The sequence below is a fragment of the Protopterus annectens genome, chromosome 6.part0 (assembly GCF_019279795.1).
Source record: "Protopterus annectens isolate FY-2018-M chromosome 6.part0, PAN1.0, whole genome shotgun sequence".
Taxonomy (NCBI): Eukaryota; Metazoa; Chordata; order Ceratodontiformes; family Protopteridae; genus Protopterus; species Protopterus annectens.
The window spans coordinates 1,080,902,829-1,080,916,136 of record NC_056737.1 but is presented as its reverse complement, the minus strand read 5'-3'; the positions used below and the strand labels follow the sequence as shown (position 1 = coordinate 1,080,916,136).

The 13,308-nt window shown below is 39.1% G+C and overlaps 1 protein-coding gene across 1 annotated transcript in view; it reads left to right on the top strand.

Moving 5' to 3' along the window:
• The window catches only part of LOC122803943 (epithelial cell adhesion molecule-like), a 297,939-nt gene that overhangs the window by 238,798 nt on the left and 45,833 nt on the right, over positions 1–13,308 (top strand). Inside the window, exon 7 of the mRNA XM_044073621.1 lies at positions 13,055–13,237. Coding sequence (XP_043929556.1) covers positions 13,055–13,237 — 183 coding nt within the window. The remainder of the gene's footprint in view (positions 1–13,054; positions 13,238–13,308) is intronic.

The following is a 13,308-nucleotide window of genomic DNA, read 5'->3' as shown; positions in this document are numbered from 1 at the left end:
AGGCTGTCCCCTTAAATTTTCTAAATGAACCCTGCAAACTATGATAGACCAGGTTACAAACGTAGATGTAAGACGAAGCACTAAGCATGCAGAAAAGGATGTCCCCTTAAAGTTTCTAAATGAACCCTGCAAACTATGATAGACCAGGTTACAAGCACTAAGCATGCAGAAAAGGATGTCCCCTTAAAGTTTCTAAATGAACCCTGCAGACTATGATAGACCAGGTTACAAATGTAGATGTAAGACAAAGCACTAAGCATGCAGAAAAGGATGTCCCCTTAAAGTTTCTAAATGAATCCTGCAAACTATGATAGACCAGGTTACAAATGTAGATGTAAGACAAAGCACTGAGCATGCAGAAAAGGATAACCACACACTAGTAGGTAGAGCCATCTGCAAATGGGCAGTACTGAGAAGGAGGCAGGCACACATAATTAGACTTTACCATTTGCATGGAATTCAGATCACTATTCACAGTAAAGAACATTGTCTCCTCTTGGGAAATATTACCAGACTTTCTCAGATTACAAAGAAAAGCTTTCTCTTGGGTAATATCTCTTTTTTTCAGCATGAACTTTTCAGCTGTAAATTTTCTTGTTGGAGCTTAAGCTTATATACATCTCTCAGGTGGTTTTATAAACCACAGCCCAGTATTAATGGTGCCTTTTCACTATTTGTAAAGCAGGATCTTTGAAATCTATCCAGAAAAATTATTTAGTTATTATTGAGGCAGCCAAGTTAATTTAACCTGGCTGAATCATTTAAGGAATCAAGTTTAATTAACTACTGAAGGGAAAATAAAGTATATATAAAAATATTGTTCAGATGATTCGGAAATGGCACCATAGGTGAAGTGCTCCATGGTGCCTCCCCCTCTGACCACTGCCCTCAACCCCCCCACAAATATCCCTTAGTACCTCTCCTTTTCACCCATCCTGGCCATTTTGTTTTAGTTTTTGTCTTTTTTCTGCATTCTTTTAATTCACCCCAACCAGCGAAAATTGCACTGCAATAACTGTGGAGAAAAAATGTATAAACCAGGCATCTTGACGCTGCTAGGAACCTAGAATCTATGGTGTTCTAGATGTTTTTTTCCCAAACTTTTGATCCAATGATGGCCTTAACAAAAATTATCATTCAGACTACCGAGATAAAAACAATAAAAAGGTGCGTGACACATTGCCTTTTGTACCTCTGCCCATGTCTTACTCTAAAAGTATTGCAAATTAAGTTACTGTACTCTTCCTAACAATTCTAATAGTGTACATAATGCATAGATAATATTGTATTACCTAAAATAATGCCTGTATAATTTGCCATTTGTATCCCCAAACTACTGCCTGTATAAGTTGCTGATTGTATTACCTGAACTACTACCTTTATAATTTGGTATTTATCTTAGCTCAGTTTTGTTGATTGAACTTATTATTATAATTTATTGGAGGTATTCTCCCCAGGCCTCTGCTGAAAAGGGCTTTCTGCCTAGCTGGACTTCAAACATGTAAAATAAACCAAAAAAAAAATAATCTTACTCTTCAGTTTTGCTTTTTCCTGCATTCTTTCACCAGACTCTAAGTGTCCAAGAGTGCATTGTAATAACTGTAGAATAAATAGGCAAGTTAACCTGGGGATCTGGATTTTATAGGCGCTGTAGTATATATTGTAGAGATTTTTTCCTAACTTTTTGGTTTAATGATGGCCTGAATAAAACTGATGAGCAAGAAAATAAATTCAGTGTTGTTTTGTCTTTCAGAGAAGAAAATACATTTTTCCTGACAAAAATAGCAATTCAGAATAAACTGGCATTTAAAATAAATGCATTAGTGTTTAAAATAAATTGGAGTGCCAGTTCTGATATTCACTCCATATATAATCTATATATTTTGTTTTGTCAGCAACTCTGTATATAATTTTATGTATCTGTTGCCTTTATGCTGACATGCCAACCCTGATATTCACATTGTTTATAATATATGCATATATTGCATTATGTTGTTCACTTTGTATATAATGTCATGCATCTATTGTATTACCCTGGTCTGAAGCTGAAGTAGATGCAATGGGATCTACCCTAATTAAAACATTCAAAATAATTAATTGAGAAGACAAAATGCCAGCAAGGAAACATAAATCATATCAGGGAATAGTACTTACCTTCTACCCTCCTCCCTCAAAAAATAATAAAAAAACATGACAGCCACTGTTTGTGTATTCTTATAGTATTAGATTGAGTCACATATTTCAAGTGACTGCTGTCAAGTTTATGTACAGCATGACTTCTTACCCTTACCTTCTGTGTACCACTCCTGTGTCAGACTTGGATGAAACTGGAAGACCAGATAGAACACAGTAATGTATTTCAACCTGTTGCTGTCAGGCATATAGAAACACCGTGCAGCCTTAATTCATCTGTGAATAATTGCCACCTGTATAGACATTTAATATTTGATTGTGAGGAAAGTGAAAACAAAATAATGATCATGGTAATGTGTTTCAACTTGTTGCTGTTTTAAACAGTATACTGCCCACAGAGAAGCTATAGTGACCTTCTCTGCACACATGTGTTTTGTGGGGAAAGTTAAAGCAATAATGACCATGCAGTCTACATCCCCACAGAAGCTACAGCAACCTTCTCTGCACAACTGTGAGGTCTGAGTGTGAATAAAATTAAAGAATTCTTGAACACACAATTTCCACACACCCCAAACATGCATACACATAAGCTGTAGCAACCTTCTGTGCACACCTTTGAGCAGTGCTGGTTTTAAACTAGGTGTAGTTGGGTATAAAAGCCTCCTCTAAGCCTGCATTAAAATCCACTTTTATAGTCTAAGATGTGAGGGCCCACAAGCCCCCAGAAACACTGGGGGGGTGTGGCTATTATGTGATGCATTTTATGTCCTATTTGTGAAATATAATGAGCTGCCAACTGTTTGTTTTCTATTTTATTTTATTTTCTTGTCTTTTTTTTACTGCTACCCAGTAGAGTTATATGTATGTGTCCAGCAATATTATGTGTTCATAGATAATAACTGGTTATAGTACTTTTCACACACACACACACACACACACACACACACACACACACACACACACACACACACACACACACACACACATGGATTTACTTTGAAGGATCAAAATTTCAATATATAGAACCCCTAATTGTTGAAGATCAGAGGATCGAAGTACTGAAATATCGATCCGATAAAAAAAAAAACTAAAACGTGAAAACTTCTCATTTCATGTTATTGCAGGGGTGTAAGCCCCCTGCACCCCCACACCCCCTGCTACTTAAATATAACAACTCTGAGATCGCACTACAGTAAACAGAATGATAAAGTTTTCATTCTGCACTGTACAGCAATCTCCATTCACAAGGTTTGATGCTTCAGCACTTTGATCCTCTGGTCTTTGAAGATCAGAGGTTCGATATACTGAAATTTAGATCCTTCAAAGTGAAACCATGTACATATATATATATATATATATATATATATATATATATGTGTGTGTGTGTGTGTGTGTGTGTATATATATATATATATATATATATATATATATATATATATATATCTATGTGTGTGTGTGTGTGTATATATATATACACAGACATCTCCTCCTCCCACAAAACACAAATACATGCGAGATGCAACTATACGGCCAAACTGGAGGCTGAGCTCTCTCAACATAGGACTGGCAAGACCAGTCAGGAGGGAAGGTTACCACACACACTATAGACCCAGTCTCACATAGTACCATTACAACCTCAAATCATACACATAAACACACAAAGACATACTCGGAGGCTCTGATCAAAAATCTACCAAAACAGCAGAGGCCACCAAAGCAGACACCCAAAAACCCACCACCTCAGAACACAACACCTGCAACACATAGACCTCACAGTCAGAGTGTCAAACAGTCACAGCCCTTAAGGCCAAACACAATGCCAGACACACTAGTCATTGGTGACTCCATAGTCAGACACACTGATGTCCCGCTCACCAGACTGAGTAAGGAGAAGGTCACAGTAAGCTGTCTGTCGGGCGCTAGAATCCGCCACATAGCAAGCACTCAGGTCTCTCAACAGCAGGTACAAATATGACTCAGTCATTGTCCACGCTGGTGTAAGCGACCTGAGGCGTACCTCTCCTGGACTACATGAAAGAGACATTGAGGAGCTCTCTGATTATGTAGCCCAGGCAGGTATGACCCTGACCTTAAGCAGTATCCTACCTTCACCAAGAATGATGCCACAATACAGAGATAAGATGATCAGCTTTAACAATTGGCTTAAACACTGGTGTCATTCAAAGGGATCCAGTATCTGTCTGCCTGGGATGACATGCTGGACAAGCCACGCTGCTCGCAAGGGGCGGCTTGCACCTGTCACCCTGGGATTCCGGATATTGGCAAAGGCTCTTGCCACCCCATAGTGCCTTTTTTAGGCAAGGCTCAAATTCTAAACCTACCGCCCTAGAACACAAAAAAGGAAATAAACTAAGGGTAATGCTGCTCAATGCCAGAAGTCTAAATCTCAAAATGCATGCACTCGAGGCCCTTCTCAGTATGGAGAACATCGATGTCTGTGCTGTGACAGAAACCTGGTTCAAGGCTCCTGAGAGCACCCCAGCGCTATCAGGTTTTACCTCATATCATGTTCCGCCCCAAAATCAGGAAAATACCAAGAAAGGAGGGGGGGTATCCATATTCATCAAGGACACCCACACCTCAAGACTGGTGGCAACGCATGATGCATCGGAGACCATCCAGGTGCAATTAACCGTAGGCAAGACTGCTCTGCAAATAGTAGCATGTTACAGGCCACCCTCACAAACTCAGGAACCTCACATGGCCTTCCTGAAAACACTAGAGGCGATAAATGTATCACTAAACACCATCATACTAGGTGACTTCAATTACCCAAATATAGACTGGGAACACTACTCAAGCGCAAACACCCTAGCCCAAGAGTTCCTGGAATTCATAAACTCAAATGCGATGGAACAACTAGTCACCATTCCACAAGAGGAGATAACATACTCGATCTCATCATCACGAACATGGGAGCACAATGTTCAACACGGAAGTATACCCCTCACTGGTGAGATCAGATCACAAACTAATCTCGCTGGAGGTCCTCATCCCACCCCACCTGAAATAAAAAGACCACAGTAAAGAACTTCCCAAAGCCGACTTCACACTTCTAAAGACTAGTGTGGTCTCCTTTAAGGCCCCGAGCTGGCGGAAAACAGTACTCAAGCCGCTGAATCACTTACAAATGCCTTCTACCAGCACCTGCAGGACTGCATGGATAAGGCAATCCCAAGCAAAACAAAGACTCTTTGTACCAAAGGCAAGCGTCCAGTCTGGTGGACCCCAGCCATAAACAAACTCTACAACAAAGGAGGAAGCTACTACAAGATAGAGCAAAATCCTTAAAAGGTAAGACACCCTTGATCACTATAAGTAAAAACTAAGAGCTCTCATAAAATCATCCAAAGCAAATTTAGAGAAAAATAGCTAAAGACTCAAAAGACAATCATAAGGCCTTCTTTAGCTATGTTAGAAACCTAGGAGGAAACTCCCAGATATGCTCAGAACTAGTTCAAAATGATGTGAAGATTACTGATCCTACAGACATTGCCAACATACTGGCTGACAGGTTCAGTGCAAACTTCTCACGCCCCCCAACAGGAGATATCTTTACCAAATGATTGCAGCCCCCAAACATCTCCAGCCAAGTGAGAACTGCTCTCTCAAAGCAAAAACACAGCATCCATGGGACCTGATGGTGTCCCGGCTGTGTGCTCCACGAACTCAATGAGGAATTAAACCCACAGCTAGGACAGCTGTTTAATCAAAGTCTTACCTCTGGATACGTACCCAGGGAGTGGCGCACTGCAACTGTGCTCCCACTTCACAAAGGCGGTGCCTCCACCGACCCTGGTAATTACCGCCCATTAGCTTGACAAGCCTTATCTGCAAAGCCATGGAGAGGATCATAATGGACCTCATAAATAAAGACATTGGGAATTTGCAGACCTTGGATCCAACCCAGTTTGGCTTTGTCAAAGGCAGATCATGCCTTTTAAACTTGGTTGACTTTTTGAAACAGTCACCAAAGCCATTGATGAGGAAAGGCAGTCCATACAGCCTACCTCGATCTGGCTAAGGCCTTCGATACAATACCCCACTCGGGTATCATTGAAAAACTCATCAGCTTAAATGTTAACCCATACATCACAAGATGGGTTGCAAACTGGCTGAGTGACAGAACCCACAGGGTCAGAGTTGCTGGCGCCATGTCAGACTCAAAGCCTGTCACAAGTGGTGTCCCACAGGGCTCAGTCCTGGGCCCACTCTTGTTTGGCATCTACTTTTCTGAAGTACAAGCAAACACAGGAGGGTTATGGCTGACAAAGTTTGCAGATGACTGCAAACTGGGCGCCATAGTAGAAAACACATCTGACACAGATATCCTTCAGAAGGGTCTCACAGAAACGGATAACTGGTGCCAGAGCCACGACCTAAAGTTAAATGCCAAAAATGCATAGTCATACCCTTCGGGAAAAACAAGGTTACCCCTAGCTACCAAATAGGCAATCCACTGAGCACAGAAGAAGTTATCAGGGACCTGGGGACCCAGGTTGATAGTAGTCTGTCATTCGACACCCATGTAGCTAAAGTAGTTAGGAAGACCTTCTACATTGCCCACCTTATCATGAAGGGATTCTCATCTAGATCAAGGGAGGTTATAGTCTCCCTTTACTCATCACTCATCAGACCAATGATTGAGTACAATGCCCCATTTGGAATGTATCTGACCCGACACTTGCAGCAGCTGGAGAGGCCACAAAAGTTCCTCACCAAAAGGATAAAGGGTCTCAAAAGTCTATCCTATGCTGCCCGACTGAAAGTACTCCAGCTCTATTCAGTCGCAGCTTGCTCAGAGGTGACCTTTGCCTAACATACAAGGCCATGTCAAACCCAGATTTGATGAATATGCTTCACCTCAAAAATCTAGATCCATCAGAGCCACAAGGGCGGGAGACTTAAACCTCGACACGGCTATTAATAGGACGTGCTGGAGGGATAGATTCATCACCCAAAGACTCCCTATGCTGTGGAACAGAATCCCGGTACATGTGAGGCAGAGCACCTCGCTGGCCTTGTTCAAGAGAAATCTTGACCAATGGATGGGAGATCGCAGATATACCCCAGGGATTACCTCAGTGTCACTGCTCGACAGAGGCACAGCAAAATAATGGGTATAGTTCCCCATACTAAAGGGGTGGCGTAAGCCACAAAGCGATGGGCTAGGCTTGTAAATGCCCTCGGGCAGATAGCCTAGTATGAACCTATGAACCTATGAACCTATATATATATATATATATATATATATATATATATATATATATGTGTGTGTGTGTGTGTGTGTATATATATATATATATATATATATATATATATATATATATATATATATATATATATCTATATATATATATATATATATATAAATATACATATACACGCCTCAGATAAGAACTCAGCCATTGCCATTTACTGCAAGGTGGCAATACTACTCACTATGCTGTGCCAATGATCAGTTAATCACATTAGTCATGTAAAACCTGAATAACAAGAAAAAAAAAACACCAGATTTTATCTTCCTCCATAGACAGCCCTAGCAAGTACAACCAGTTTATCTGCTCATATGCCAGTGTCTTATATCAGTCTTTCAACTTCTTATTATAAAAGGGGGGAACAAATCTAGAAAAATACTGGGGGGGGCAAATCCCAAAACTTTGGACACACTTCAAATACTGCACATCTTGCATACTTAGAGAGTTGATAGAATATCAGTTTTTGCATATCATGTATATTCTGCAGGATATGATGTCTGAAACTCAAATGTCTAGCATTGTTTAATTAATGCAGTGCTCAATAATTTACCCAACAGCCAGAGATTTTATAAGGAACAAACCAAAAATATGAGGCAAATTCAGGACAGTCTGAAAAATTAAGGACAATTGACAGGTATTCAGTTTGGTCTGCAAATCCATCCACTCCCCATATCTGGTTGTCTGGCAGGATTTAAAAAAAGACATTTTATTTTGTCTCTGGATGCTGCTGTTATCCATTCACTGTAAATATCCACTTTTCTTTGTTGTTGTTGTTTGTCTTTCGGCTTTTCCCAGTAAGGGGTCGCCACAGCAGAACTCCGGTCCGCTAATGATTGGCAGTAGATTTTTACGAAACACCGAGGTGCCAGCTCGACGCCCAACCTTCAACTAAGACACACCCAATTACGCACGCATGTCTTTCAAACACTACCCAACCGTGGGGAGGACATGTAGACTCCACACAGAAGGCACTCCCAAGCCTAGCCGAGAATCGAACGGGAGAACCTCTTCCTGTGATGTAACAACGCTAACGCCGTACCACCGCAGCATCCATAAATCTATACTTTTCTTTATCCTTGAAAATTTGTGGACTTCCTTGTATGTGGTAATCTACAAATTGGGTAGATTTTGTGATAGTAAAGAGTGGAGTGGAAAACTCTGCAAATTGATTGGCCTGGTGCACACCACCTCTCCTGCAAGGCACTACAGCTTTGAACAGTGGCACCTTTCTGGTTTTTATGTATATATGTATTTATATTTTTATGTAAAGAAAAATGTAAAAAGTGGAGCCACATTTCTTTACTTTAAAAAAATAAATAAACAAAGGTTAGAAAGGTGCTCCTAGCCAAGTGGTGCCCTAGTTCATTCTTGTGTAAGGCCAGCTATGAGTACATGCCTTCCACATAAACATATTACTTCCATTTATAGTACTTCTTTGTTTCTGCTAGGATTTAATGGTGTTATGGCTAAGATCTGAAGTCTGCTGGATTATCAGCATTCAGGTGACAACATTTCTTTACTGAACTGATGAAGCATTCATCTGTAACATTTAAGGTTCAAGACTGTTTAGCTATATTTTCATTGTAACCATTGTAACTGCATATATTCTGTTGCAAACAGATTTCTGAATTTCATTCCTTCATGAGGGAATCTTGAGTTGTGTGAGAAATCAGAAGCCCTGTAGCAAATACTGGCAGGCTACTGGTCTATCGTACCCTTAGATGCTTTTAGTAGATGCCACATATTAATTATGTTTGTTTTTGAGACATGCCTCTCTGCTTGATATCTGGCAACATTTACCTGTGACACTGTCTGCATCTTGATGTCAGTCTGCTTCCTGTCTAGCTATACCCTGGTGGATTGTTAATGCCATTCATACCAGCAGTGATAATCAATGTATTCTACATAATCTTAATGAATAACTTTCAAAGATTGTAGTGAATAAAAAAATCATTAGTGTGTCTAATGTGTTAAAACAGCTTCTACCATACACAACAATATTGTTGCATCACAATATAGATTTGGTGAACATTAGGTATAGGATTAACTAATGGTAGGATTCAACAGGAAAATATTTTCTACTTTGTCACAAACAAAAAGAAAACAGACACAAATTGTTAAAATATTGATGTATGGCACCATGTCTTTTGTGATAATGTCTAATAATATTTAATAGCCAATATGATTTTCATTTTCTTCCTTTTGAATAATACAAGGGCTAAGATAGCCGTTCAAAATAAAATTTTCCTGAATGAAATAGTTGAAAATCTAGTCAAATGCCCATTTGGGAATGTTTTATATGACACAATTTTCTGTTAGGGTTTTGCCTCACCACAACAACCCTCATGCAAAGGTATATTTCCCTTAAACTTCTGATACTTATTTCATTTAACTTGGGGCTTACTACATGTTGGTGTAGAGTGAAATGCCCTCATTAAGAAAACATTATCTTCCAAGTAAATTTTAGCTTTGTTAAGCTTAAAGGACCATTATAGACAGAAGCAAAACGCACATTTTATAACTTGTCATGAAGTTCTACATAATCCAAACCAGCCTGCAACAGAAAAACATATTTTAATTCCTTCTAATTTTGAAATCCCTTGTGGGGCAGGCATCCTGATGCGATTATGCTTTCTTGGAGAGCTCCTTTTTTCTCATAGTGCAGTGTGAGGGCAAGCTGATGAGATTAATTTGCTATAGTCTAGCTTGTCTTTTCAAAGTTTCAGTAAATTAGAATGGAAGTAAAGCTAAGTACTATGTTTGACACTCCTCAGTAAAACTGTCGGTGACTGGTTTTCAGTGACTGTTACATATTTGTTTCCTTCATATATGTTACATAATCTATAAAAAAGTGTTTGCAGAAATGAGATAACACAGCCTTTTTAAAAAGTGGAATTTTCTAAGTTTGACGTCCTGTCTTACATCTACCTTCCTTCCCTCAGTCAGCCAGAGTATCATATTTTGTGGCTTACAAAGTGCAGCTAATTAGTTAAATTGATGTCAGTGATTGTCAATTTTTTTTCATGTTTGAACTGCAAAATGTTCAACAGGTTTATGACCATAGGAAAGAAAGAGAGAGAGAAAGAGGGAGAAAATGCAGTCGTAAATGACAATATATAGTCAACACTGTGAATTTTAGCATTATGGCCCCTGTGGGTCTGAAATGACGTAAAAGAGCTAAATGAACTTTGCCATGTGTGTTTTTCTTGGCCAGACACTTTTGAGTGTGGTAAACAAAATTATCTAAACACAAGAGAGACAAATTATTAGTGAAACTGCAATAAAATTTCATCCAACCCTAACATGGGGGTGCTAAAACATGCTTTTTTATTATGCTGAAGTACTGAGATCATTCTATATGGAAATAAATACACTCTGGTGAAATGAAATGTGTTTAGCATGCTCTTGTCCTTTAATTTAATGTTTTAAATTATTCTGATTTACAGCTAGCAGTATGTCTTTCCCCAAATAATGCAAGGGAGAGATTTACAAAATCAGTGGAAAGGTGACATTCGCTGAACATTAACAATCAATTTGATCATTTAACTGTAGTAATTAAGAAATTATGCAATAAACTGGCTGTTGCAGATTTGGTAAAGTGGATTAATATGCTATTTTAGTGTATTAATTCTGTTTAGTTCAATTCCTAAATTTTCTGAAACAATTTAATGGATTTTCAGGCTTGCCTTTTAAAATTATTTTCGTAATCTCTTTTCACAGTCCTTGCACAGTGTTATAACTAGTGTTTTATGAAAGATGTGTCATGTTAAGGATGAAAAATCAGTAGATAAGTTTAAAAATTATGTTTGGGGGAGATTACATTTTAAAGAAAAAATGCATATGATGGGAAACATATATGGTCTACCTTATGTGTTTATGGCATGTCGTTCTCATGCAGTAGGATCTAATGAAGTAGGGATGGAATAGCTTTCATCCCTGTTTGTAGTCTTAAGATCCACTGGACTGGAGAAGTACAATAACATTTTCATCTCTGTTCTGTCAACTAGATCTAGATAGTTACATATTTCTCTCAGAATGTGAGACTGTTGTTTTCATTCACACCAGTTTGTGCACTGGATTGCAAAGCCATCTATAGCATATTAGAAAAGAACTACCAAAGACGTATTTCTGTGCCAGCTATTGTGATTTATAATTCCTTCCTGATCATCTAGGACATATTAGAAAAAGACTTATTAAAAAGATCTTCAGTTAGCACAGATGATTCTTCTTTTGGCTTTTCCCAGTTAGGGGTCGCTGCAGCAGATCATCTGTCTGCTCATGATTAGCAGTGGAGTTTTACGGTGTCGAGTTGCCAGCCCAGCGCCCAACCTTCCACAGAAGGCACACACAAGCACACATTCACACCTAGGGCCAATTTAGTGTCCAATCCACCTACTGCATGTCTTTGGGATGTGGGAGAAAACCGGAGTACCTGGAGGAAACTCACGCGAACACGGGGAGGGCATGCAGACTCTGCACAGAAGACACCCCAGCCGAAAATCGAACTGGAGAACCTCTTGCTGTAAGGCAGCAACGCTAACCGCTGCACCACTGTGGCCGCCCAGTTAGCACAGATTAAAAATCTGAAATGTTAATGAGCTGCTTCCTGTAATCAAAGGGTACAAGGTTTGATTCTTTCCACTTCCATTTGCCCACTGTGTGACTGAGCAAGTCACTTAACTAGAGAGTCACCTGTTTTCAGTGAATTTATCCAGTTAAAAGAATAAAATAAATATTAGTTGAAGGGTAGCATGGTGTTTCAGTGACAGAGCTGTGAGGATAAGGTTTCCACGGGTACACTCATTTTCTTCCACCACCCATAAACATATTGGTTGACTGGCTACATTAAACTGTCCCTGTATATTGTACTTGCCCTTACTGTTTAAGCTTCAGTCATGGGAGAAAAGGTACTACATCTTACAAATACAGTTACCTGGTTAACATATAAGTACAAATAAAACATAAGTATATTCTTAATGGTTCTGTTGGACCAAATAACACTGATGTGGATTCCAGAACTGTTGAAAAGTAGTGAGTGATGGGTATCATATAGCAAACAGTTAAATATTAACACATAATCTACACTTTTAAAGTCTCTTCCTGTCTCTAGTGAGCCATTCCTTTCCTTCATAGCACATTTACAGCCAGTAGCTGTATGGAGTACTGCTCATTTCTGGAGCAACACATGACCATTTGCACTGGCCATTGTTTAGGTAAAGACTTTCCAAATGTCCCTTTATCCAGCCATTATTTAGTAATGCAATTTCATTTGTGCTCCAAAATTATTGATCTGAAATGTTGCTCTATTTCTTAATAAGTAATCATCTTGCAATGTCACCTCTCTACTTCTATCTTTTATCCCAGCAGGTGCATATTTGATTTTATCTTACAAAATGTCTTCCTCTTTGTTGGCAAGTAAACATCTCTACTTTCTTCTTTTATCCCAACAGGCATGTATATTGGTGTTTCTGACTTATTGTTCATAGTGCTTATAATATAATGGGGAAAAAACAGTGTAGCACAAGGGCATGTTTAATGTTTTAAGTACTTTACTGCTGTTTTATTTCAAAGTGAAAGAAACTATTGTGTAACTTCCAGTGAAAGAAGAGGTTACCCTGCTTATAAAATTACTTTATTCACAGCTAAAAAGGAGCAAATTTTCCTTAGAAGTGGATAATCGGATTCTGGAAGTTGACCGAACTTCAATCTTGGTACTGTTTTTTGACAATGAGCCTCCTCGCATCAACATGAAAACCATTTCACCAGGGTTTGCTGCTATCATAATAGTCATAGCACTGGCCATTCTCACAGGAATCGCAGTGTTCGTAAGTAAGATTCCTTTTATTATAGTTTGCTCTTCAATCACTAGTAACAGTGGATCACTGAACTTTATTAC